Source organism: Phaethon lepturus, unplaced genomic scaffold (genome assembly GCF_000687285.1).
Source record: "Phaethon lepturus isolate BGI_N335 unplaced genomic scaffold, ASM68728v1 scaffold49738, whole genome shotgun sequence".
NCBI lineage: Eukaryota > Metazoa > Chordata > Aves > Phaethontiformes > Phaethontidae > Phaethon > Phaethon lepturus.
The window spans coordinates 41,957-65,178 of NW_010557890.1; the positions used below are offsets into that span (position 1 = coordinate 41,957).

General features: G+C 39.5%; 1 protein-coding gene across 1 annotated transcript in view; it reads right to left on the reverse strand.

Annotated features, from left to right (window-relative positions):
• DOCK10 (dedicator of cytokinesis 10) overlaps positions 1-23,222 on the reverse strand; it is a gene marked incomplete at its 5' end in the record, with an annotated part of 84,354 nt that overhangs the window by 37,278 nt on the left and 23,854 nt on the right. The window contains 14 exons of the mRNA XM_010292876.1: positions 1,163-1,309; positions 1,960-2,031; positions 3,588-3,701; positions 5,872-5,941; positions 8,878-8,996; positions 11,624-11,716; positions 12,256-12,342; positions 13,006-13,127; positions 13,279-13,402; positions 15,166-15,258; positions 16,046-16,111; positions 16,743-16,930; positions 20,683-20,762; positions 22,083-22,205. Coding sequence (XP_010291178.1) covers positions 1,163-1,309; positions 1,960-2,031; positions 3,588-3,701; positions 5,872-5,941; positions 8,878-8,996; positions 11,624-11,716; positions 12,256-12,342; positions 13,006-13,127; positions 13,279-13,402; positions 15,166-15,258; positions 16,046-16,111; positions 16,743-16,930; positions 20,683-20,762; positions 22,083-22,205 — 1,498 coding nt within the window. The remainder of the gene's footprint in view (positions 1-1,162; positions 1,310-1,959; positions 2,032-3,587; positions 3,702-5,871; positions 5,942-8,877; positions 8,997-11,623; positions 11,717-12,255; positions 12,343-13,005; positions 13,128-13,278; positions 13,403-15,165; positions 15,259-16,045; positions 16,112-16,742; positions 16,931-20,682; positions 20,763-22,082; positions 22,206-23,222) is intronic.

Consider the following 23,222-nt stretch of genomic DNA (forward strand, 5'->3'; position numbering starts at 1 on the left):
ATATGCCATATCATATAACGCAACATTACTGTCTTATCAGTTTAGATGACTAACACACAAAAATAGCATGCAAATCTGCAACACCTCCACAGGTGCAACTACTGACTACACCCCTCCATCTATGCTCCTGTCTCAAACCAGCATGATCTTCCAAATGATGTAACACTATGGAGAGATATAGCTTAATGTCAGCATGCCAACAGCAACTAGGGCTTCCATGTAGTATCAGCAACAGAGGACAACGCAGCAGACAGCAAGGTTATTATTTATTTCGCCTATGTATGAAAGGAGAAAAATCCACCTTCAGTTTGTGGTTGTTTTCTTTATAACCCCACAGGAACATTTTATTGCTGGAATACTGCTCTCTCCTAATGCTGTGCTTCAATTTGCCATAAAAGATTTGAGCCTGGGTTTCAGTGTGTATACAAAGTTCTGTACATCATTAATGTGTATCATTCGATTAAAGGAAAGGTCTGTGTGTGTCCCCAGTTTAAATCTAGATTAAGTATCTGGCCATGCAACTTACAGAATGTAATTTTCCCATGTTACACAGCTAATTCAACACTGGGAAAATAAAAATGATTGAAAAGTATTAGGACAAGACCAAAAAATGCAACTTCTTTTAGTCACTTTTCCAAAGCATGCATGTATTTTCTTATATTTGGTAAATGAAAGGGCATTACCGAGCTAAAAAGGTAGGTTACAGTATTTCACAAAATACTTGCAATTTGCTTATTCTAGTTTGTAAAAGCTGCCTACTCTGGTTGTGATTAGGAAATATTAATCCACCCACAGTCACTAAGAGCTATAGTATTTGAAGAAAAAATACTTTGTCAACTGTAACTACGGTTTCATTCCTTACCAAACTTTTTACCCATTTGAATGTAATGTAAGAATCTGCAAAATTTGAAAACTTGGGCTCTTTTAGAGAATAAATATAAATTAATCAGAATTGCTTTAAAGTAGACTCCGTCAAAGCTTTTGCATTCTTAAAGACCCAAATGCATAGAAAAACTGAACTATAGGTCAACACTAAACTTGGAAATAGAGCCATTATTCACTCAGAATTGTTTTTATTCCCTTTGATTAGACCAGAATAGCCTCAAGTTGGCATTAAGTATGGGCAAGTAAGTGCATACGCTGTAAAAACAAAACATCTCACCTTGAGAAATTTGGCAGCGCTGTAGTTTGCATTCCTGGTTTCTTCAAGAGCATCTTTGTACTTCCAAACAACATGGTCTGCTAAGACCATCACAAGTGTATCCAGCTCAGTTTGAAATGATTCTGGAAACCTCTGAGTTCGAGACACCTAAGCAGGGAATAGATCATCACTTGAGAGTGTACGATGTTGCACATGAAACCTGAAAATACATTCAGGCCAAGAGTAAAGCAATAAAACAGGTCATTCAACACAGAAGAAAAGTATTTCTAGGGTTCTATGGACCTGTTCTGAGTATAAACCCCAAAGGGAAGAATCTAGTCCATAAAAAAGTGGAAAATCTTACCCTCAGATTCCAGCACAAGTATACTAAGAGCATCTTTGATAACCAGGAAGAAAAGAGGTCAGAGCACTGATATTCAGCTATGTATGGTTTGTTCAAAACAGAACTGAGTTTTTAGAGAATTTATTTGCTGTCTGGCATAATCACCTGTTGGGTAACCAGCAGAAATTAAAGAATTCTCATTCTGTTCGAGAATTGTCATTCTATTCTAACCTACAAAACTGATGCATCTGCAGTTTTGGCCCACCAGTTCTGTACAAGCAAGAATAGGTTTGAGCCTAGCAGGTAATATAATGTTTTTGCGGGTAAAAGCAGTATTTTACAAAGTACAACAGTGTTTCTTTTTTTGACTAGTCGAGAAGAAAAGCCCAAGTATATGTATTTCCCAAGATATCACATTTTATATTTTCCCTAAAAGACTGATTGCCTACTTAATTGAGATCACGCATATACTTACCTTTGTTTTGTTTCTATCAACCAAGTGCTGTGCCATTGATTTTAAGATAACTGCAAAGAAGAACCAGGAATGCTGTTCAAAAGAAGGAAAAAAGATATTAGGAAAAATGATTATCTGATACATACTTTATGATGCATTACCATTCCTTATAGATGGATTACAGTTCTCAGCAATGGACAATGATAAACTATGTGACAAATAAATTAAAGAGCCTAAGTGCCATGAATTTGAGTAACACTGCACAATGTCCTTAAGAGAGCTGAAGCCATCTCAGGCACTTTGTCACTGTGGCTCTGGGCAATAAGGAGCCCACAAACACCACTCCCACAATCCTTCTGTTCCCGAGCACCATCTTCATTCTTTGTTTGCAGGTAACTGGCAGAAATGCATGATGCAAGATCATCAGAGAACAGAAGCTGAGAATAAATTGCTTTGTTAGTTCCAGTAGATGGGTAATCCAGCCCAGAATAAGATGGTACTTGTTTAAAAGATAAGCAGAGTGGTTCTTCAAATACCATTTGTAATAGTTAACAAGTAGGATACAGTCTACTATCTGTATCCTCACATATCTCAGGAGATACACGAAACAAATACACTCAAAAAACTTACACATTGCAAAAAAACCCCAAAAACCAAAACCCACAAGTACTTTTGCATCGCCCAGGTTTCCTGCAGACCAGATTTTCTGCTTTTTCCAGCCTATTTTTTCTATTCCAGTTGCTCAGCACAGGAAATAGGAACTGCTTCACTCTAAACAGTTGAGCATATCTTTGCCCCTGGGAACTCCTGAGCTGGACTGGCTCTTATATGGCTCTTATACCATAACCAACAGGCTCAGTGATGCGACTTGCACACGTATGAATTTCTTAGACCTGGTTTGATATGAGAAACCTCAGGAAACCTCAATCATTCTCATTTTGGTCACTGTCAATCAAAGAAGCTGAAATCAGACCTAAATGTCCTACTTACAGATGAATATTCTCTCCTGCATCTTCCAAAATAAAAACTAAAAAAAAAGTATCCTAAAAGTAATTGCTCACATCATATTGTGTAAGAACTAGGTTTCTGACTCAGACTAAGCTGTTAACAGAAAAGAGAAATTTTATTATGCAGACCATGGCATTCCAAAAAACGTCTTATGCTGAGAAACTGTAGCAAGTCTGGTAAGTCCTGCTAAAGAGACTAAGAAGTTAGTCTCTTTAGCTTATCCTTCCTAAATTGCATTGTGTTTTGGAAGGTAGAGTAGGACCAATAGAGCAGTCAATAAGTTTAACTCTTAGTCTTCGGGAACACAGCCGGATGTAGGGCTCAAAAGGATTAGAAAACAGCCCCTGTTTTCTCAAGTGGCCACTGCTCGTTTCAATACCAAATACAAACGTGTGGCTGCAGAAATCACTGTCACTGAAAACTGGGTAGGAAGAATATTGTTCATCATGCCTGTCTGTAAATCTGTAATATAAAGTCTGTTCTTGTTTTTTCTTGTGCTGGTTCTGTTGAATCACTGCAGGATGCGATTTGTTCAAAGCTCATACAGGGAAAAAGGAGAGGAGAAAGAGATGTGACAAGTGAGTTTCAGGCAGAAAACCGGTAGTAAAACTACGAATGTGCTAATCCAAGCTATCATTCACCTTTAAAACCTGTTTCACTGTAACTTGGTCATTTAACTTCAGAAGACCAGTCATATTCTTGGCCAGCTCCTCATGAACAGTCCTTTCTTCAAATGATTTGGTCCTGAACACATACTGAAGAAGAAAGGAAAAATGAAAATTATCAAAATGTATATTAAAACAAATATAAAAAAACCTCAGTAGGAGAAGATAAATTATTTATACAGCACTAAGAGCTGACAATCTTTGCTGCCAAGTATCTTGTCTGAACAATACATTCACATAAAGTTTAATTCCGCTAGCAGTAACGGCACACTACTACTCCCCTACAAAATCCCAGTTTTAAGCACAGCTTCCTGTTGATTTCCGCTTAATGTGAACCAAGAGGAATTTCTGCTTAAAATCAGTGCTACGATTTATTTTTTCAATAGCGCACAGGATCTTGACACCTCTAAACTGCCTTTCAAGCCATTTCACCAAGGGGAAAAAAAAAAAATCAAGCAGAGGAAGTACAGAGAATTTTTCACCCACCTAGTCAGGGCCACCTTTTACTTGCTCCTTTCTGCCAGTGGCAACAGCTAGTCAGAGCTGTTAGCAACTCTTTATCCTGAAAGGCGCAGAGCACCCATTGGAGTTGACAGAAGGGGAAAACTATACCCTTTTTAGAAATCAAGCCCTCAAGAGAGGAATTTATCCATCAAGTTGCTCAGAACTCATAAATCTAGTATGAGTTTTACTCAATGTTTTAAGCTAATAATTTGGTACTGGGATCCATTACTCCTTCCCTAAAGCAAGCACCGCTCTGCCAGTGCATCATCAGTCCAGATGAAATACCTTTTCAATTCAACCAGGTAAAAGAATGGAATATCACTTGGAAATACCTTATTAATATTCAGCCTTGTTTCCAGAGCAGATGCCCTAAGCTTCTCCCTATGCAGTTTGACACTTCTGGGTCCAGTTATTAAGTTAGTGTAATTCTGCATTATTATTGTATCTCAGTGATTCACAATTCTCGACTGACTTACTCCCAAAACAACATTTCCAAAGTAGGTATTCATGTCCTCACAGATTGATAAGAGAGATTAACAGTTATTGACTTTTGACTGCTGCTGGAAGTGGGAAAACAAGCTAAATGAACTTCTGCTGTGGCCTAAAAATCACCTGTTACTTCAAAGATATTTAGCTGCAATAGGTGTTAATATCCATTTAACTAACAAAAGACAAAGTGATGGCAATATCTACTTTAACTCTTCTTACAACCTGTAATTCTACTCTATGCTGTTATTTGAGATGAACAAATAAGGTAATAAATATAACACTCAAAGATATTACAGGTTACTCATTGCTGATTCATCTAGTAAGACCAGAACGAAATTTTCCAGCCCTCTCCCCTGCAATTAAAAGGGAGAGGAAAAAAAAAAAAAATAAAGGCAAGTGAAAGGAAGAGTAGCACCCTTAAATGAGATTAATTTGTCTATTACTTTTTGTGTCTGTGCCATTAACAGCAGTTAATGTATTCTTCTATTTAAAAACATGCTTCTTCACAAAATTCTCAGCTTAGAAAGCTGTTACCCAAATATACCATTGATATATAGTATATATAATGCTGGTCAATAGCATTATTCATACTCATTTAATGGATATTCAATAGATACAGATAACAAGGAGATGATCTTTAAAGGGGACACCCCTTTGGCTTTTTAAGTAGTACTACAGCTTCCCTGGAACCAAACTCCATACACAGAACATACGCATATATATTCTGTATATGCCCTTGCAAAAATAGTAACACATGAAAAAAACTGATAAACAGGGCGCAGTCTCAAAAAATCTGAACTCCACAGATGAGAAAAGAATTTACGTATAACAGCTCACGCAAGGACACAGGATCTTGAAACTAAAATCACGCCTTAAGGAAATAATCAAAAGATTAGTTAAAAAGCTGTAGCTGCACCAGGCAGGGGAAACATAAACAGCCCTTTGTCCTCAACGGAGTAAGGTTGTGAGCCAGGATGCAGGCGAGTTTGGTGGAGAAGAACACTCCGTGGAGCGTCCCTGCTCTAGAGGATGCACTTAGAGCACAGAGAAGCAGTGCAATTTGTCCAAGACGACAAGAAACTTATGGCAGAGGAGGGAAATTCACTCAGCCTCTTCTGAGTCTTGTGTTACTTTTCTCACCAGTCATCCAGCCTACCAAGGGCAGAAAGCCATAATGCAAATGCAGAGAAAGCTACAAACAAGTACAATGAAGAGTAATCAGGAACATCCCCCCCCCCAATAGTTAACAGTATAACAGCAATCATACCGTCACATAAGAATTAATGCAGTTGTCTAGCTGTTCTTCATGGCACTTAGCAACAATGTTAGTAAGAACCCTGCAAGATAAAAAAAAAAAAAAAAATCTGAGCTGTTTTGTGTCACAAGGCAGAGAAAGTCCATCTGATGCATCACATTGTTCTGTTACTGTATGCTCATTTAAAACAGTCCGTGAGAAATGTGATCCAAATGATGAATAGCGTGTGCAGGAACTGTCCCGCTGGGCAAAGCAGTCACTCCTTGGGCCCTCCAGTTGCATGGATCATGCTGGTATGTATGCATTCATCTAACAAAATACGCTCAGTTTTCATGGTTATAACCATTCTGACATTACAACAAAAGAAAACTAAAGCTTACACTGACCTTGGACGATTAGGAATAAGGAAAACTAGAGTATGTTAATAAAACAGAGAGACAAGAGCCTCTTTCTCCGGGAATGCTCCTTGCCAGGTTCTCCCAGACCCTGGTAATTCTATAAAGCTCTGACACTTGGTTTACGATGGCACCGTTAATCGAAGACAAACACAGGCTGAGGCTCAGGCCCGAACATGCCTCTCTGCTGCACGGTTCACCCATAACCTCGGACTCGGCCCCGGCCCGAGCGCCCAGGCTCACGGGAGCAAAAGGCCGAGCCCAGCACCCTCTCGTCACCGCGCAGCGGGGAGAGCCTGGACACTTGGTGCAACCACAGATGCTTTGAGCTTCTGTAGATCAGCTTGGTGATCGGCCACGTGGAGGAAAATTGCCTGGGTCATGCCGTACCCACTCACACCGCTGCTTCTACTAACAGCAGATATGGCACCACTTGAGACCAAGTGTTTCAGCAAAATCTTCTCTTCGATTTGTACCTGGGCCATCTTTGTTTGAGATCATCCTGTTTCAGGAACGCAAGAAGACTTCTTCAACTTCACCATGAGATTTTCTCCAATTACTGGGACCTCATTTTTTCGGGACACTTAATATAGAAAACACTCTGTAATTTTATAATCTTATTTTTACGTCGAAAGAATGGGGAGGAAACAGTTCATGATTCTCAGATGTAAAAAAATAGTGAATCATACCTCAAATTCAAGGGTACGCATAACAACAGCATAACTAAAACGGATTATTAATACACAGATAAACCAACAGGTATATGCCTGACTGTGGTCCACACACAAGTAGTCATTTCAACTAGCTTGGTGATTTGAGTGTTTTCTGCCAATTCTTATTATTGGATATAAAAGCTTTGTAAATCTTTTAAGTCAGTATTTTTTCATAGATCTCATTTCTTGCTGTTGTTAGAAGTAGTAAAACTTGTAGCAAAACACAAAAGCTATGACAAAGTTAGTTGTGCCCATTCTGATCCTTCAGCCTTTACTCTGATTTGAAACTGAAACAAGTCCTGGCAAAGATGAGACAGAGAAATGACGACATGACTGGGCCCGCAGACAAGTAAATAACTATGACAGTATAAAAGGGATAACGTTTTCTCCCCAACACGTGAGCCAATCTATGCTCTCATTCTGTTGTTGTTGCTTTTAATATGTTCAACACAAGCTGCTTCGAACTATTCAGAACAAAATACACTGTGTGTATATATAGGACACATCAATGAATGGCACACACAGCAGTCATGCACATTCTTGTTGACATCGACTCTACTAGCACAAAAGCTACCACACATACAAGAAAAAACACAGAATCCTTCTTTCTATTTTTGGCCAGGTGGCTGTATAGTCAAAATCTGTACTATGAAAAAATTAGCATCTTTCCATCTTTCCATCTAATCACTAAAACTAATTTTTAAACAGCTGCTTCTTCTATAGTATTTATTTTTCAGTCAGTTAACTGATACTGAAATTCTGGCCTGGAACAGAATTCTTTGTTCTATCTAGCCTTAACATCAGTTGATTTGGTGGCCATAAAGGGGTCCTGAACAAAGGTCTGACTGCCCCTCTCCCTTTGAAAATAGTATGCAGTGATGAAATCACACATGTTTACAATGAAAGGTTCTTCTAATCCTAGTGCCCAGGTGTGGTAAAATTGGACTGTGCCCTGTAAGGTGCCATGATCCTTTGATAAAGGATATTGAAACGTTAGCTTTCCAAAGCTAACATGAGGAATAATAAAGGAGCTTCCTTGCTCAAGTTTTCCTAATTAATCTAGTTAATTCCTAATTAACTTAATTAATGTAATTCTTAATTAAAGGAACTAATTCTGAAGAACAAGTCGTAGAAAGAAAGAAAATATACAGACAGCAGATTAGTCTAGAAGGGTTGCTGAGGACAGTTGTCATTTTTTCCTACTAGTTGTATTGTAGTCCCCATGTTTAGCTACTGGCAGAAGTACAACAAAAACACCACTACGGCCAAAATAAAACGCAGTGCAACTTTCTGCCCTCCTGCAGAGACCAATAATAATCTCTCCAGTATTTTTTTTTCCTTCCTGCTGCCCTGATTAACAGCATCAATAAAGACAATTTCATTATGTGAGAGGTGAAAGACTCAGCAAATCATTCCAGCTGTTTTCCTGCTCACTGGAAAATGCTTCCATTGCTCCTGAGTTATTGCTGATATACTCTAATTAAAAAAATACCCCAGAACAATGTGACCTGGTTGTTTGACTCTGTACTGGATGCTGCCAGATGCTAAGCTCTTCCTGTGCTGAAATCCACATCCTCAGACCCGAACATAAAGCTAGACTGATATTCAGTTTTGTTAGGAACCACTTAGCTCCTTAAGAATGAGACTTTTACCTACGATTGCCTCTAGGTACAGAGGCACGTCCATCATGGCCAATGACTTCCTTGTTGGTATCAAGAGTCAGACACATAATGGCATGCTCTTCCATGCATCACTTGCAGAGCCCTGTGTTCAGGGCGAAGCAGGGAGTCTCACCTATGAAGTCTAAATGCCATAGTCAGCCTTTATAAGAGCAGCTATGATTGGACTAACATCTACATTTGAACTCCAGAGTGAATTCTTTTCCTCATATAGAAAATACTCAGATATACCTGGTCACAGCTGTTGTAACTTCATCATCACTGTTTTGCACCAAAACCCAGAAGAGTTGATTCAGGACTATGGGAAGAAAATTCATAATTACATGGATCTTCTCGATCCTCAGCAAATTCTGTAATGGACATAAGAAAGAAAATGAGAGATTTCCAATAGGAGTAATAAAAACTGATTATTTGCTTTCCTGCTTCAGCAGGTAAAATGCAGTGCAGCCACTGGTGTAACAGCAGTAGGAGAACAGGACAACTACTTGGAGGACCAGTTACCTGGGGAGTTTGTTTTAAATACGACCATCAACACAACTGTAGGTATTGTCCAAATTTCAGAACTCCAGTATTTTGCTCTACCTTGACTGGGGGTGGGGGGGTGGGGGGAGGGAGGGAGAATGAGAAACCAACACCAATTTTCATATTTCACTAAGGATATGGATGTAAGAGCAATAAAAGAAATTAATTACTATTTTCAAGACATGCATTTCCTAAGAATTTTAGGAAAACTCATTCTTTCTATGTAGAGATCTGATACACTGAACTTGTTGTGGCTAAAATATTTATGTTAAAAGCACACTGATTAAAAAGTAGCATTAACACTGTAACCTGATGGATTGACATTACCTTCTCTGATCAAAGAGGATATTGAGCTCTTAATTAAATAAAACCCAAAACCTCCTTTGAATTCCTCCTAGTTTTTAATTTCAGTCATTTCCAAACCACTCCATAATTTCTTCAAAGGTCTTTGTGATTTATAAATAGAAGCAAAGCACTCTGGGGTACATGACTTATTACTTGGTTACCCATACCATATCCATAGTTGATCCCTTGTCACATACAACATTGCCTCTATTCTCTAATGCAATTACTGAAACTTTTTTAAAAGGTAAACCACAAACAGCAAACAATCAACAATGCAGTTCTGGCAGTTTAGATAACTGACTTACTGTCTAGAAATTTGTAGATGCTTTTATGGATTTCTCCAATATGCTCAATGGCTTCCCAAAAATTCACAGTTAAGGACTTCATTCCATAGAGGTATAACCTCTAAATAACCTTGATGCTTTGATTTTTGAAAACTTCCCTTAATAATTTCTTTAAATCAAGACAGTATTTAAAAACAAAGAAGCCCCTTTCAGGTCTACCTGCATCTATCAACAGAAGTAGTAGCCACCCTTAGGGATTTGCCCAGAGATCTGCCATGATATATTGGAACTCACTGCTTGCTTATAAAAGCAAAATTATCTTCTCAAGCAGCTTTATAAAATCTGCTTAAGATATGCTCAAACAGAAAACATTAACAACAAAGGAAAGGGGAAAATGGCACTGGAAAATGGTATCTGAACACCAAAACACCTGTTAAATTTCACAGACTGCTACAAGGAAAATACATAGCTGTAATAAATACAAGTCATGTTGTCCTGGTTTCAGCCAGGATAGAGCTGGTTTTCTTCACAGAAGCTAGTGTGAGGCTGTGTTTTGGATTTGGGATGAAAAACTGTTGATAATGTGCTGATGTTTGGGGTTGTTGCTAAGCAGTCAAGGACGGTCCAGCTTCTTGTGCTGGCCTGCCAGTGAGAAGGCTGGGGGTGCACGGGGAGCTGGGAGGGGACACAGCCGGGACAGCTGACCCAGGCTGGCCAAAGAGATATTCCCTACCATACGACGTCATGCCCAGTACATAAACTGGAGTTAGCTGCGGGGCGGGAATCGCTGCTCGGGGACGGGCTATTGATTGCTGAGTGGCGAGCAATTGCTGTATTGGGCATCACTTGTTCTTGTACATTCCTTTGTTGGTATTATCATTGTTATCATTGTTGTTTCCTTCTCTCTTGCTGTCCTATTAAACTGTTCTTATCTCAACCCACGAGGTTTTTTTCTAATTCTCTCCCCCGTCCCACTGGGGGAGGGACAGTGAGTGAGCGGCTGCGTAGTGCTTAGTTGCCAGATGGGGCTAAACAACAACACGTATGTATGATGTTTTAGAGTTAGTACTGTGGAACAGTGCCACAGCTACCCTTCAGTCTTCTTGCTTATCTTCCTGTTAAAATTCAGTAAGCAGATTGCAAAGCAAGAACTGAATTCCACCATCCACAAACAAATAATGAATCATGGCCCTACTTAACCTGCTGCTCTTCTAATCTGCTTGTTATACTCCTCCCTTCTCACAGCTTTTGACCTCTACTGAATACAGTCACAGTTAATGCAGTCCTCTCTTACTCGTTCCACCTCTGCCAAAGGGTATCTTCTTTCTGATTTCAGAATTTGACAGCAACCAGCGCACCCTTGATTTATACATGCAAAATACCCAAAACAGCCCTCTGATTAGCATCCAGGTTTTTAAGAGTGGAAGTATGAAAAGCCAAGTAGGAGGTAAGGGTACAATATATCTGAGGCAAGAGAGGACTAGCAGGAATACTACAGCTCTACAGCCTACAGCTCCTTTTCCTGGACATTCCTAGAGCAACACAACAACATTACAGAATCCTTTAATGGGATCTGAGGCTTGGCATAGGCTGGATTATCAAAGTCGATGGGGCAGATGCAGCCATGCCCTAAATGAGAAGGGATGGGAGACAGCTCTGTGACCAGAAGTGCATCTGTCACATCAAGTAAGTCTAACTGCAGTTGTCATGGACCCTTGCCTCCTGCTAAGTCTATGCCATGTTTAGAATTGTGCAGCGATAGATCAACTGAGAGAAAGCTCTAAATACAATTTTATAGCACAGTTCTGTGCTGCAGGTTACTTTACCTTACAAGAACTGATAAAGTTTGAGGTAGGAGGCTGGGATAAATCCTCTTCCCTTTCTTGGCACTGATGGAAAAAGTTATTCAGGTATGGATCCTAAAATGATAAACATTCACATTAATATATGTTACAGAAAGGATTAGAATTCAGCTCCAAAAATTGGTTACAGCAATCACCTGTGATACTGAAGAACACACTTGGTCCCTACTGCCTTCAACATAACAAACAGAAAGACAGATCAACTTACTTAGCCCAACCCCCTGGCCAGCATAGCTTGCTATATACAACTTATTTCTAGGTGCTTTGACTGCTCATTTTTCAGTTTTGTGAGCAATTAATTTTCTTCTCACAATCTATGTGATTTCAGTGGCCAGATTTCTTTTCCTGGCGCTCACAATTTATTTTCTTGCTGTTTAAACTGCTATTCCATGATTTTTCGGTTGGTATAATCTTAAATGATTTGTATTTTTCCTTAAAGTGTGTATTCCATCATTGTCATCTTGCCCTTCTACATTTGCATAACCTTTAATGTTTCAGAAAGATATTTATGCAATATTTCAAAACATCTTTCGGAGATTCCCCTCACACTTTTTGTTTGTAAGCAGGTAACAGAGCTAAGATGTAATTCAGCTTACCTGAGTATTTACTGTTGATACAACAAAAGTAGAGACTTTGAAAAGTGGTTTCCCGCTATCTACCCATTTTACATCACAGCCGATCTGCTATTAAAACAAAACAAAAAAACCAAAACATTTTCCCACTTATTACTCCTAGTTAGTCAAGTCTGCATCAAATTTCCCCTGCATAGCTTTGCACATGCATGAACTGTGCTGGCTACCGTGCTTTCACAAGTAGAGAACTAACACAATACCAATCCACTTTTCAGCACAAGCCCGTGAACATTAAAATTCAAGGGACCAGATCACTGCCCCACCCTGTCCTCATGACAATACTAAAACAAACACAAGGAGGCAGAAATTACCCAAACTGGGCAGGATCAGTGGGAAAATGTGATATCACACCACAAAGCTGGAGAATGAATCATGATCATGGATCATGTCAGCTAGAGAATGAATGTCATATGGCCTGAGTTTGTGAAAACAGTTCTCTTAACTCCAGTTGAAGCTTTGGAGAAGTTAGGTGTAATATTGTAGAATACACAGTTACAAAATACACTTTTTTCCATAGACACCTGTGAATCAGCAACATATGGCTCACAGTCCGGTGGTATACATATTAGTGTATATACTCAATGATATGCAGATGAATATTCTAAAACAGATATACTTACCCGGGTAAGTGCAAATGCAAATCTGATCTCATGTAAAACATCTGTAAATAAAAGTTCTGTACCGACTGAATAATATAAAAGTATGAATTAATACCTTTCCACTAGTTGGCTCTTGAAGGCTCAAGTAATTGTGAGGCAGACTGCTTGCCACTGGCACGTTGTGTTCTTGGGAAGCTAACTGGGCATCTTTCAACAAAGGAAGCCATGCGTATCCGACTGTGCACAAGAACAAATCAGTATGACTCTTTGCAAAAACAAGCTCCTCATGTTCAAAGGAAGACAGTAATATCTAGCCAGAAATTCTGGAATCCTTATTTGAACGTACATAGTTTATATTTATAATGGAAAGTAATTCTACTACAGGTACCTGGTGTTTCCAGAGCCTCTTTCTTTTTGGCATTAGCTTTTGCATTTATGTCACAGGTGACATGATAAAATGAAAACAGAATGTGGTGTTTCTTATGGAGTTGAGTGGGAAGTTCAATTTTCACCTGAAATGTAAAATGTTACACCTCACTTTAGTTTAAAAATCGATTAAACCAGGCATCAGAGATGGTCTAAATGAGTGACATTTCTCTCTACACAGAGGTCTAAATACAGCCTGCCTTTACTGGCTAATGTTTGTCTGCATGGTGCTGTTGCTACTTGGGTAATAGATGCTTTCTTAAGGAAATCATTTAGGATGATCATCCATCACATTTAAAGTAGCTTTTTTTACCTCTCTTTCTTGTGCATGAATATTTGCATTTATGATGAAAAAGAGCACAGATCTAAAGAGTGATGGACCCTGCTTAGAAGTGATCACCTGCACTCTAACAGTCATAAATAGCCATCACCATTCTCATATTTTCAGGGTGATCAAACCAAAACCTAAAATGCCATCTCTGCTACCACTTCATCACCATTTCATGGCAAAGACCAAATAATAAAGGCTGACATGAAAATAAAACTTTTATTTGTGACTTCTGGTCAGTCTTAAATCCCACATCATGTCATCCATGAATTCCTACAGATTGCGTTTGAGGTATTATTAACCTATTGGAATAAAAATACAAAGTAATCAAAACATTTTACCATAGGAACTAATAAAAAAGACCCCTTGCCCTTGTGAGCTATGATAAAGTTTATCCAACCTAATCCTATGTTTGATAAATGCTTCCAGTGTTAAATCAGCTTATGGGTAAGAATCTAATATCATTAACATAGCTATGAAATGGGCATTCAGGTGCACACCTTTTCCAGCCAAATCAGCTATTAAGATCCAAGTTCAACACTTTGTTCAAATTGAAAGTAATCTGCCCAAACCAGATGGCTCACTAGCATCACATGAAGGACATTTTCAGATGTGTTAAATGCCAAAACACTGCTCGCAAAGGAGTAGCGGGGAGTTCAATGCCTCTGAAGATGTAATGCTTTAAGTTCCACTTCAGTTCCTAAACATGAATCTTAAATTGACACTTCACATGATGTTGTATGTTATCTGCTGGTCTTGCTCCTGTCATTTTATAAGTGAAAAAGGAAGTTTTTCCAAGATCAAGCCAACAGTTTGAAAAATGCTGGCTATATCCTAGCACGGTTTGCCAACCTTATCACTACACATAAAGCAGTAGTGGAAAATCCAGAACAGACATGTGACATTCACAGGCCATCAAACACACTAGTCACTGAAAGGGTGAAATTAAGTTCACCTGCAGAAAGCCTGGGTAATCAAGACTTGGTGTTGGTGAAATGTAAAGATGTACGTGCGACTGACATTTGGCAAAGGCCAACATATGAACTCAATTCTATACCTGCATCCTCAAAAGCACCAGCTAAATTACTTGCTGCGGCCACTACATGTCACTGTACATCATGTTCGGACCACTGGATCAACAAAAATGACACGATCTGGTATCTCAGAGAGGGATTTGTTGTGACATTTAGCTCTACCCTCCATCATAATGTTTACTGTTTCCATTAAATTCAGAGATGCAGCTGGACCCTTAATGTAAACCAGACATACATTTTAGAGAACTAGACTGTTCCTAATTAATTCTAAAGCATCTTAACTGTACTCAGAACATCTTACAAAAGGAAGCACTCACTGACTTAAGAAAAAAAATCAAAATGTGACACTGTGTGTATACCTACATAACACAGGCCCACCCAGATACACAAGCAATTTTAACAAAAGTATTCTTTACACGTATTTTTCTGTCTCGTTGGCAAACGTGTGGGATTGGCAGACATTTAATGAAAGCAAAAGCAGACTGACCTCATCATAGAAGTCAGGATTCTGGGAATGATGTAGCACAGCGGTGTAGGCTGTTGTTGTAAATAGTGGTCCACCTGGCTTCCCATAAATACACTGATAAGAGAAACATGGTTTAATTACGTTGTGAAATTCTGCTGATGATACTACTCTTGGTATCTAATATGCATGTACACTGAAAACAATATAATGAAAGATTGATAATTACTTTGATCAAATATTAAATGAAATATCTGAGTGCTCAAACCTGCAATTTTTTATACACGCTTCCAGTAACAGTCCATTGATTCTGTGAAAATTACACTACACTCTACTATGCAATGCAGACTCCTTAGACTTCTTCCTTGCTGTTGAGTTTTCTGCAAAAAGCTTTACAAAAGCTATTCCACTTTTATCTCCTTGTTGACAGAGTCCAGTCTGGAGGCTCTTGATTATCGAGTGATGGCAACTTTATTTATTGGTGGGGAAACTACAGCACAACGATGTTATGCAATAGCCCTTGGTCAGTAGCAAAGTTAAGAATTGTCTAAGGTTCTTCTAACTTTGTCCCTCAGTCTTTTCAATCAAGTGTCCTGAGCTCAGTGAGAAAGTTGGGGTAAATGGTGAATTCTAGAATAAGCAAGTTGTGCTGTAAAAATGGTAAGTTTCCTAATATTCTCTCCTTTCCCCTCCACCAGTCAGAAAGCTGGTGCTGCAAAATGGCACTCTGAGCTGGAATCGTTATGACCAGCTCAGATCAAACAGAACCACAGTGCATATTTAGAAAGATGCATGACAACATTCACTCTTTAATTGTTCTGGGTTAATATAGTCTTGATTCCTGGATTTTACAAGCATAATGTCCTCAGAAACATTGTTCTCCGAATACACTCTCGTGGCTCACCTTCAGTGGCTTTGCTCCTTCTTCATCAGAGCTTTTGAATTCAATGCACACTGTTATATTACGTGCCTGAAAAAACAGGAAAGTATTAAAGCTTAGATCAGAAATGGGGTACCCATAAAAACACAGGCAAACTACAAGGTGTGAACTAAGCTCTTTTCAAAATCTAGGAGAAACATGCAGATGGTGGATTGAAATTTAAAATGCCTTTAAGTCAGTGATATTACTGAAAATAGTATTTCCAAGAAGAATGGGCAAAATGCAAGCCAGGCCTCAAACTGACTGTGTAGAAGCACATTACACAGTGACCAGCACTTAGCTGTGTCTTATCCCTAATTAATTTCAATCACCATGCAGTACTTAAGTTTCGTTTAGAAAGAACAAATACTCTCCAAATTAATTTTATCTCCACACATGATTTCCTTGAAATACAGCACTTCCGAAGGTTGTGAAAAAGCTATTATCACATTATCTCTCTTTGAATCACTGATACAACTTAAAAACCAATCAATAGATTAATTTCATTAAAATTCTACCAATGCTTTAGGATTGCAAAAATTGAAAAAGATCAAAAAACAAGACAGTGACACATCACCATTTCCCCCTCCTTTAAAAAAAGCAAGTAGTGTTTCATTTCAACGACTGCTCAGGCAGTACACATCTACACAGTGCTGGTTCCTGAATCGGTCACATACTGTACCTTGTTGAAGTATTTTTGGCTATCATACTTGAGGTGTTTTGGATATATGTATATTTGGTTCTTGTATACTCTGTAAGGTCGAGAATATTTTGTTGATTCCTGTACAAACTCTTCAACTTCCACTGTAGGTGGATGCTCCCTTATGTCATGAAATGGCTTGATTGGAATAAAAGACGAAGTTACACAGTCTTTAAAAGAACAGAAAAGAAAACCATCACGTATTATGTTTATTTTTACAGTCTTACTACTAAGCGTAAGTAATACTGAGATGCAACAAGTAAAATCCTGCCTTAAGTTGCAAAGAATAAGTAATGCTGACATGCAACAGGTCAAATCTTGACTTAAATTGCATCCATGTTACATCAGAACAATTAGCAAATATCATCCTTAAATGGTTTATCTCACTTGAGTTAAACAGAACAGCACTGAAAAACCTCTTTTGACACACACAAATGTTTGATGGCATAAAAGAACCATTGGTATATGGACAGTTTCAACAGAATATACTGAAGTGATGCTGTTTCTAATTATTTTTACAGCTCAGTAGCTCATTTTAAGTTTTTCTATTATCTAATAACATAGTAAACAAAATGAAGAAACAAGTCACGCAGAACTAGATTAAATATATGATGCAATTGGGATAACTGAAATCAGATCAAGAAAGAGCAGATGAAAATAAGCACTCTGTCACCCAGACAGCAAAGTCACAGGGGGAGATTAAAAACAGATAGAGTATACAGTCTGTCTGTGTCATTAAATCAGCGAGATGTTTAACTTCAGCATGGAGAACTCAAAGGCTGTTTGCACAAAAGCAGCTGAGAAGGTTTGGATGACCAACTAGGGATGTCCTGAGCTACTTCTGGGAAAAGCAATTTGAAGATCCCACCTACAAATACATTAATCAAATCCTACAATAATCCACAGGAAAAGTCTACCAATTTGTGGTGAGGAAGTTGAAAGAAGGTGGTGATCCCTTGTATACATTATGCCCAATTTTACTTCCTTCTAAACCAGCACAAGAGGGAATTGCTGAGTTTAGGATAGTGCAGGTCCTTTACAGTCCAAGAAGGCAGAGGAGAAGTGTCTCTGTGTCAGCTATAGCTGGGTGATTTCTCTGTTTTCTTTCAAATAGACACTGAAAACTTTCTTCCCAACCTGCTGCCCACCAAAACAGGAATGTGTCTGGTTGACTTGTACGCCCCAGTCAACAGACACAGCTCCTGAATTAAACTAGAAAGATCCATTTGTCATGGTTTAGCCCCAGCCAGCAACTAAGCACCACGCAGCTGCTCGCTCACTCCCCCTCCCCCAGTGGGATGAGGGAGAGAATTGGGAAAAAACTCGAGGGTTGAGATAAAAACAGTTTAATAGGACAGCAAGAGAGAAGGAAACAACAATGATAATACCAACAAAGGAATGTACAAGAACAAGTGATGCCCAATACAGCAATTGCTCACCACCCGGCGATCGACAGCCCATCCTCGAGCAGCGATTCCCACCCCCCAGCTAACTGCTAACTCCAGTTTATGTACTGGGCATGACGTTATATGGTAGGGAATATCTCTTTGGCCAGCCTGGGTCAGCTGTCCCGGCTGTGTCCCCTCCCAGCTCCCCGGGCACCCCCAGCCTCCTTGCTAGCAGGGCAGCACAAGAAGCTGGACCGTCCTTGACTGCTCAGCAGCAACCCAAAACATCAGCACGTTATCAACAGTTTCTCATCCCAAATCCAAAACACAGCCTCACGCTAGCTTCTGTGAAGAAAACCAGCTCTATCTTGGCTGAAACTAGGATGGTATATGAAAACTTTTGTCTTTCCAATCAAAATTAGTAGCATTAAAAGGGAACTGCTAAATTAAATCACTGGCATTTGTCAGCCAGAAGGGACCACTGCCTGCTATAGAGAAGCCTTAGGAAGGTTTATTCTCTCCAGCACCAGCAACAGGTCCCTGTAGGTGATCACACAAATTCCTCTGTAGGTCAGTGAAGATACTCAGGGTCACATACAAACTTTGGAAGGTTTGTTCTTCTGCTACCTGTGCTCCCAGTACTTGGGAGACTGCTCACTGGTCTTGGCCTACAAAGCTAAGATGGGCAGCTTTCTGTTTGGGCAAATCTCACACAGGTCATCTAAAAGACAAGGATGTGTTACATCTTATAATTTGTCCAGCTGCTCCTTAAGTTCAATATATTATAGGCATTCTGATTGTGTCCATTTCTGAACATTTTAATTAACCTTGTTTTTCATCAGAGAAATCTGGGGACCAACCCAAGGACAAACACACAGCTCCAAGGCCTTTCTGCAGAAGTCTTTTTGTGCCCTCCGCACACAGCACTTCCAGTAGCCCGTGGAAGATCCATGGGGAAACAGTGTTGAACTGAACACAAAAAAGGGAGTGATATCAGACTCATGAAGTTTTAAAATACCAATAGCTCAGATACACTCTACAAGCTATCGCTACTCTCCTGAGAAGAGGCCGTCATAATAGGAAGAAGCTGGCTGGAAAACGAAGGCTCCTGCAGCCAGTCATGACGGTCTGGTCTCTCTATGCCTCACCTCCGCTGCACAGACACGCACATGGAGGCAACAGACCAGTTTGCTGCCAGCCACATGGCTCTTGGCTACAAGCTACTCTCCGTGACTGCCCTCTGCAAGAATGGAGCCGCACAGTTCAGGGTTTTAACAGGTATTCTGGGGAGGAAAGCAGTGGATGTAGCAGCAACGGTACCTGCTGGCCTAACAGGGGTGCTCTGACCCTCCAGTGCAAAAGACAACAAGCAGAACCATGCAGCACAGGTGGGAGCTTCGGGAAGCTATTTTCTCTCTTCCCTGTTGCTAGAGCTACATGAGCTTGACTTCCTCCCATGCAGGAGAAAAGGCAGAAGCTTTGTTTCAGGTTAAACACTGCCAGACAACACCCCCGATACACTGCTGGCTCTAGCTCCTAAAAGGTGGGAAGGAGGTGTTAGAACAGGTTACTGCTGTTACAAGGCTTCCTTCAGAGCTGGCTGCAGTCAGAAGAGTTTTCATGGAGATTCTAATGAATCCTACAGTATGCAAGTTTTCTGGTGCAGTTTATAAATGATTTTACAGCCTTATTCAGAGTAAGGCAAATTTTCCCCATACCAATGAAACATTTAAGCCATTACTCTTTAGAGTGAAGGAATTTTCATTGAACTGGGCACCCTACTAGCACATAACCTTTAAAGCCAGTGTGCCACAGTGCACACTGAGTCAGGTAACAGTACAAGGCCCAAGCTGCTTTGGACCATTTTGCCTACTCTGAACTATCACAGTTTCCTTTAATTCCAAAAATTAAAACTGCTTTTGAAATGTTAGTGAAACTATTTTTTTTATCTAATACCATATGAAGATGGCATGAAGATGTGTAATGATAAGACTTCAGAGGAACTCCGATGGTCCTGAGCTTTTTGCAGCAGTGGGTCACAGAAATGTGGCCCTTGAAACAGAAAATTAAAAAAGAGGTAAAGTTAGAAGCATCTATCTTAGCAGTTGCTGCACTGATGGCAGAGTGGCTTCTGAATGAAGTCCTCCATCTAGTCTCCATTCTTGAAACCCACTGGTAATCATATCCCATACATGCTAATTCATAGAGGATATGAGCACCACAGCTCATCAACAGTGCCAGGCTCTTAACTTCAAGCTACAGAAGTCCAGACAGCTCTTTTGCCTAATCCCTTAGCGACCAAAAAGTAGTCCCTGGACCTTCATCACATGTGGATTCACCATGTTGAGGAAGGAGGAAACAAAGAATGGTCTAACTAAATGAAAGCAAGTCATCAAGAACACTCCCCTGCATACATTTTTCTATTCAATGATGGACACTTCTACCAGAATTGTCTCAAGGCAGCAATTAAGGCTGGAAAGCCTATGACAATGTCCTATTTAATTATAATACTTAATTATAAAGTGAAATCATACTTGGATGTTCCAAAGGAACACAATCAACTGCTATGTCCAAACAACCAGGTATGGTCTGTATTTTGCTTATCTTCTCTGCTCTGCAATGACAGAAATGAAAACATTTTAGAAAATTAGAACAAGGAGATGAGACCCATCATAGGAATTAATCTAAAATGAAAAACAAATCCTGATTTAAGATACAAATATATATTGAACACATTTAACATACACCTATTGGTGATTAAACTCAAATCAAATACAACAGCAGGAAAGAAATGTGGAACAGCAGGAAAGAAATGTGGTGTGGTTTTTCTTCTTCTTTCTTCACCTCATTCCTGCCTTCTCTTTGCAAGCAATATCATAACATATTTTGAGAAGAGAAAGAAACTGATGAACCAAACCTTATGAGAATTAACTTACCCATTTCTTTCTAAAATCTGAATCAAATGTTCTTTAAAAGGAATTCAATGACCATTGAGACAAGAGGAGTTCACAGAATCATGGCTTCTGCAAGTGCCATGCTGAAAAGGGACCAAGACATAGTCCTCGTGCCCAAACAATTTGAGAAGCGCCAAAACTGTGATGCTAAATTGCTTTTATCTAGGAGATGTTTTAGACAGACAAACGCAGCAGCGGTAACTCTTATTAGAGTAGTGAGAACTTCAGTAAGGTTTCCTGACCACTACCAGCAAGATGGCACCAGAGATTAAGGGCCCGATCCAATCCCTGTAGTTGAAATTCAATCTTTCCATGATTTGATTTTATGTAATGCCATGTAAATGGCACAGAAGTTAATTAGATTAATTAACAGGCACATTTAGAGTAGAAGGGACAGGAAGAAATTCAAGGTTCAATTCTCATGTCACTTATCCAGTACAAACAAAGACTCTGCTCTAGAATTAATCTGATTTACACCTGTGTGGAAGAATATCCAGCCAAACTGCTATGCAGTAATTTACACACTGTCAAATGTTCGGAGAAGTTTTTTCCTTCCAATGTTCACTCTGCAGTTTGTCATGGAGACTCCAACAAACAAAAGCAACAAGTGGGGAAACCACTGAAGAATGCTTTTTCATTTTTCTCTCTTGTTTTTCCCCTCCTCCTTTTTCTCCCCAAGATAATGTTCTCTTGTTGGTTACTTCACTGACATGTCCCCGATGGAATCTAATTTAAGGAATCACTATGCTTAGGTTATAGTAATAATTTATTAATGTGCCAAATGATGTTTCAGCTTTCCTGAAAAGTCCAACCTAAAGCACTATTACACTAGCATGTAATAGGCTAATATGAAAAACACTAATTTAATATGGCACTTTGGCACTTTCTGTTAAATGAAGAAAAAAATCTGTAAAAATTATTCTGCACAGCTTTATAAAGCTTTTATTCCTTCTCAGAGGAAATGAAACACTGTTCCTTACCTTCTGTATTCTGCTATTAATTTAATCAAATCTTCCATGGAAATCTTATTACTTTCTTGCCTGAATAAAGGTGAGAATCGGGAGTCTCTGTCAACATTTCCCTGATTATCTTTGAACACTGGTCTATAAAGAAAGAAAAATGACATGTTTATAAACACGCATATATTTCAACATTTGAAATGGTCATGTAATCTTTTAACAAGAACATGATATGCATTCTTACACAAATTCAAGGGGTCTCTACGAGCTTCACACAAGAAAGCTCTTCTGAGCTGTACATTTGCAGGAGCACAGGCAATTTCAGTTTACTTGCATGCGCAGTCCCAGTCCTGCAAAGACTTCAGACTTTGTTTAATGTTTAATCTTACACGATGCAGACATCCCCACTGACCTCAGGTGCAGTGTGACCGCGCACAGTTTGGAGTTCCTGGGGTTTAATGCTAGAACTGACTACCATCTAGTTCAGCATCCACCGTGTTCCCCCCTCTTCTGTAGCCAAGTCTCACTTGAGAAAGCACCTCACCAGAACCAGCTCCCCGCTCCCACCCGCCCCTCCATCACCCTGGCTGCAAAGTTGCCTTCTCCAGCCTCCCGGCAAGCTGCTGGGGCAGTTCCAAAGATGCCATCCCTGGCTGACAGCCACTACCTCTGAACCCGATGGGACCTTACCATCTTACTCACACATCAAGGACATGACTGCTCACTTCAACAAAAAGACTGAATTTCAAGGAAGTATTTTGAAGAATTCATTCATCAATAGCTAGTTTTGTCCAAGAAGTTACTATCCAAGGAAAATAATGATAATTTTAAGTAACACAAATCATAGCAAGATGTCAAAACCCAACCACTACATCTCACCACGTACAGAAGTGTATGCTTTTGCAGAACGAGATCAGAGACCTCTACTGAGTCTTCGTACGCATTACATCTGTTCTGCGTCCTCCAGGGACATGACACCAACTCACCGGGGTTTAGCTTTCTTTCACAAAACAAACTTGTGGAGAATCAACTAAATTTTTGGTGAACCAGCTACAAAATGCCAAATGAAATGGAAAAAAAGGATATCCATTTATAACTGGGAACAATAAGTATCAGCTGTTGTGTGCACAGGAAAACATTCCCAGATATTTCCATTCCTGC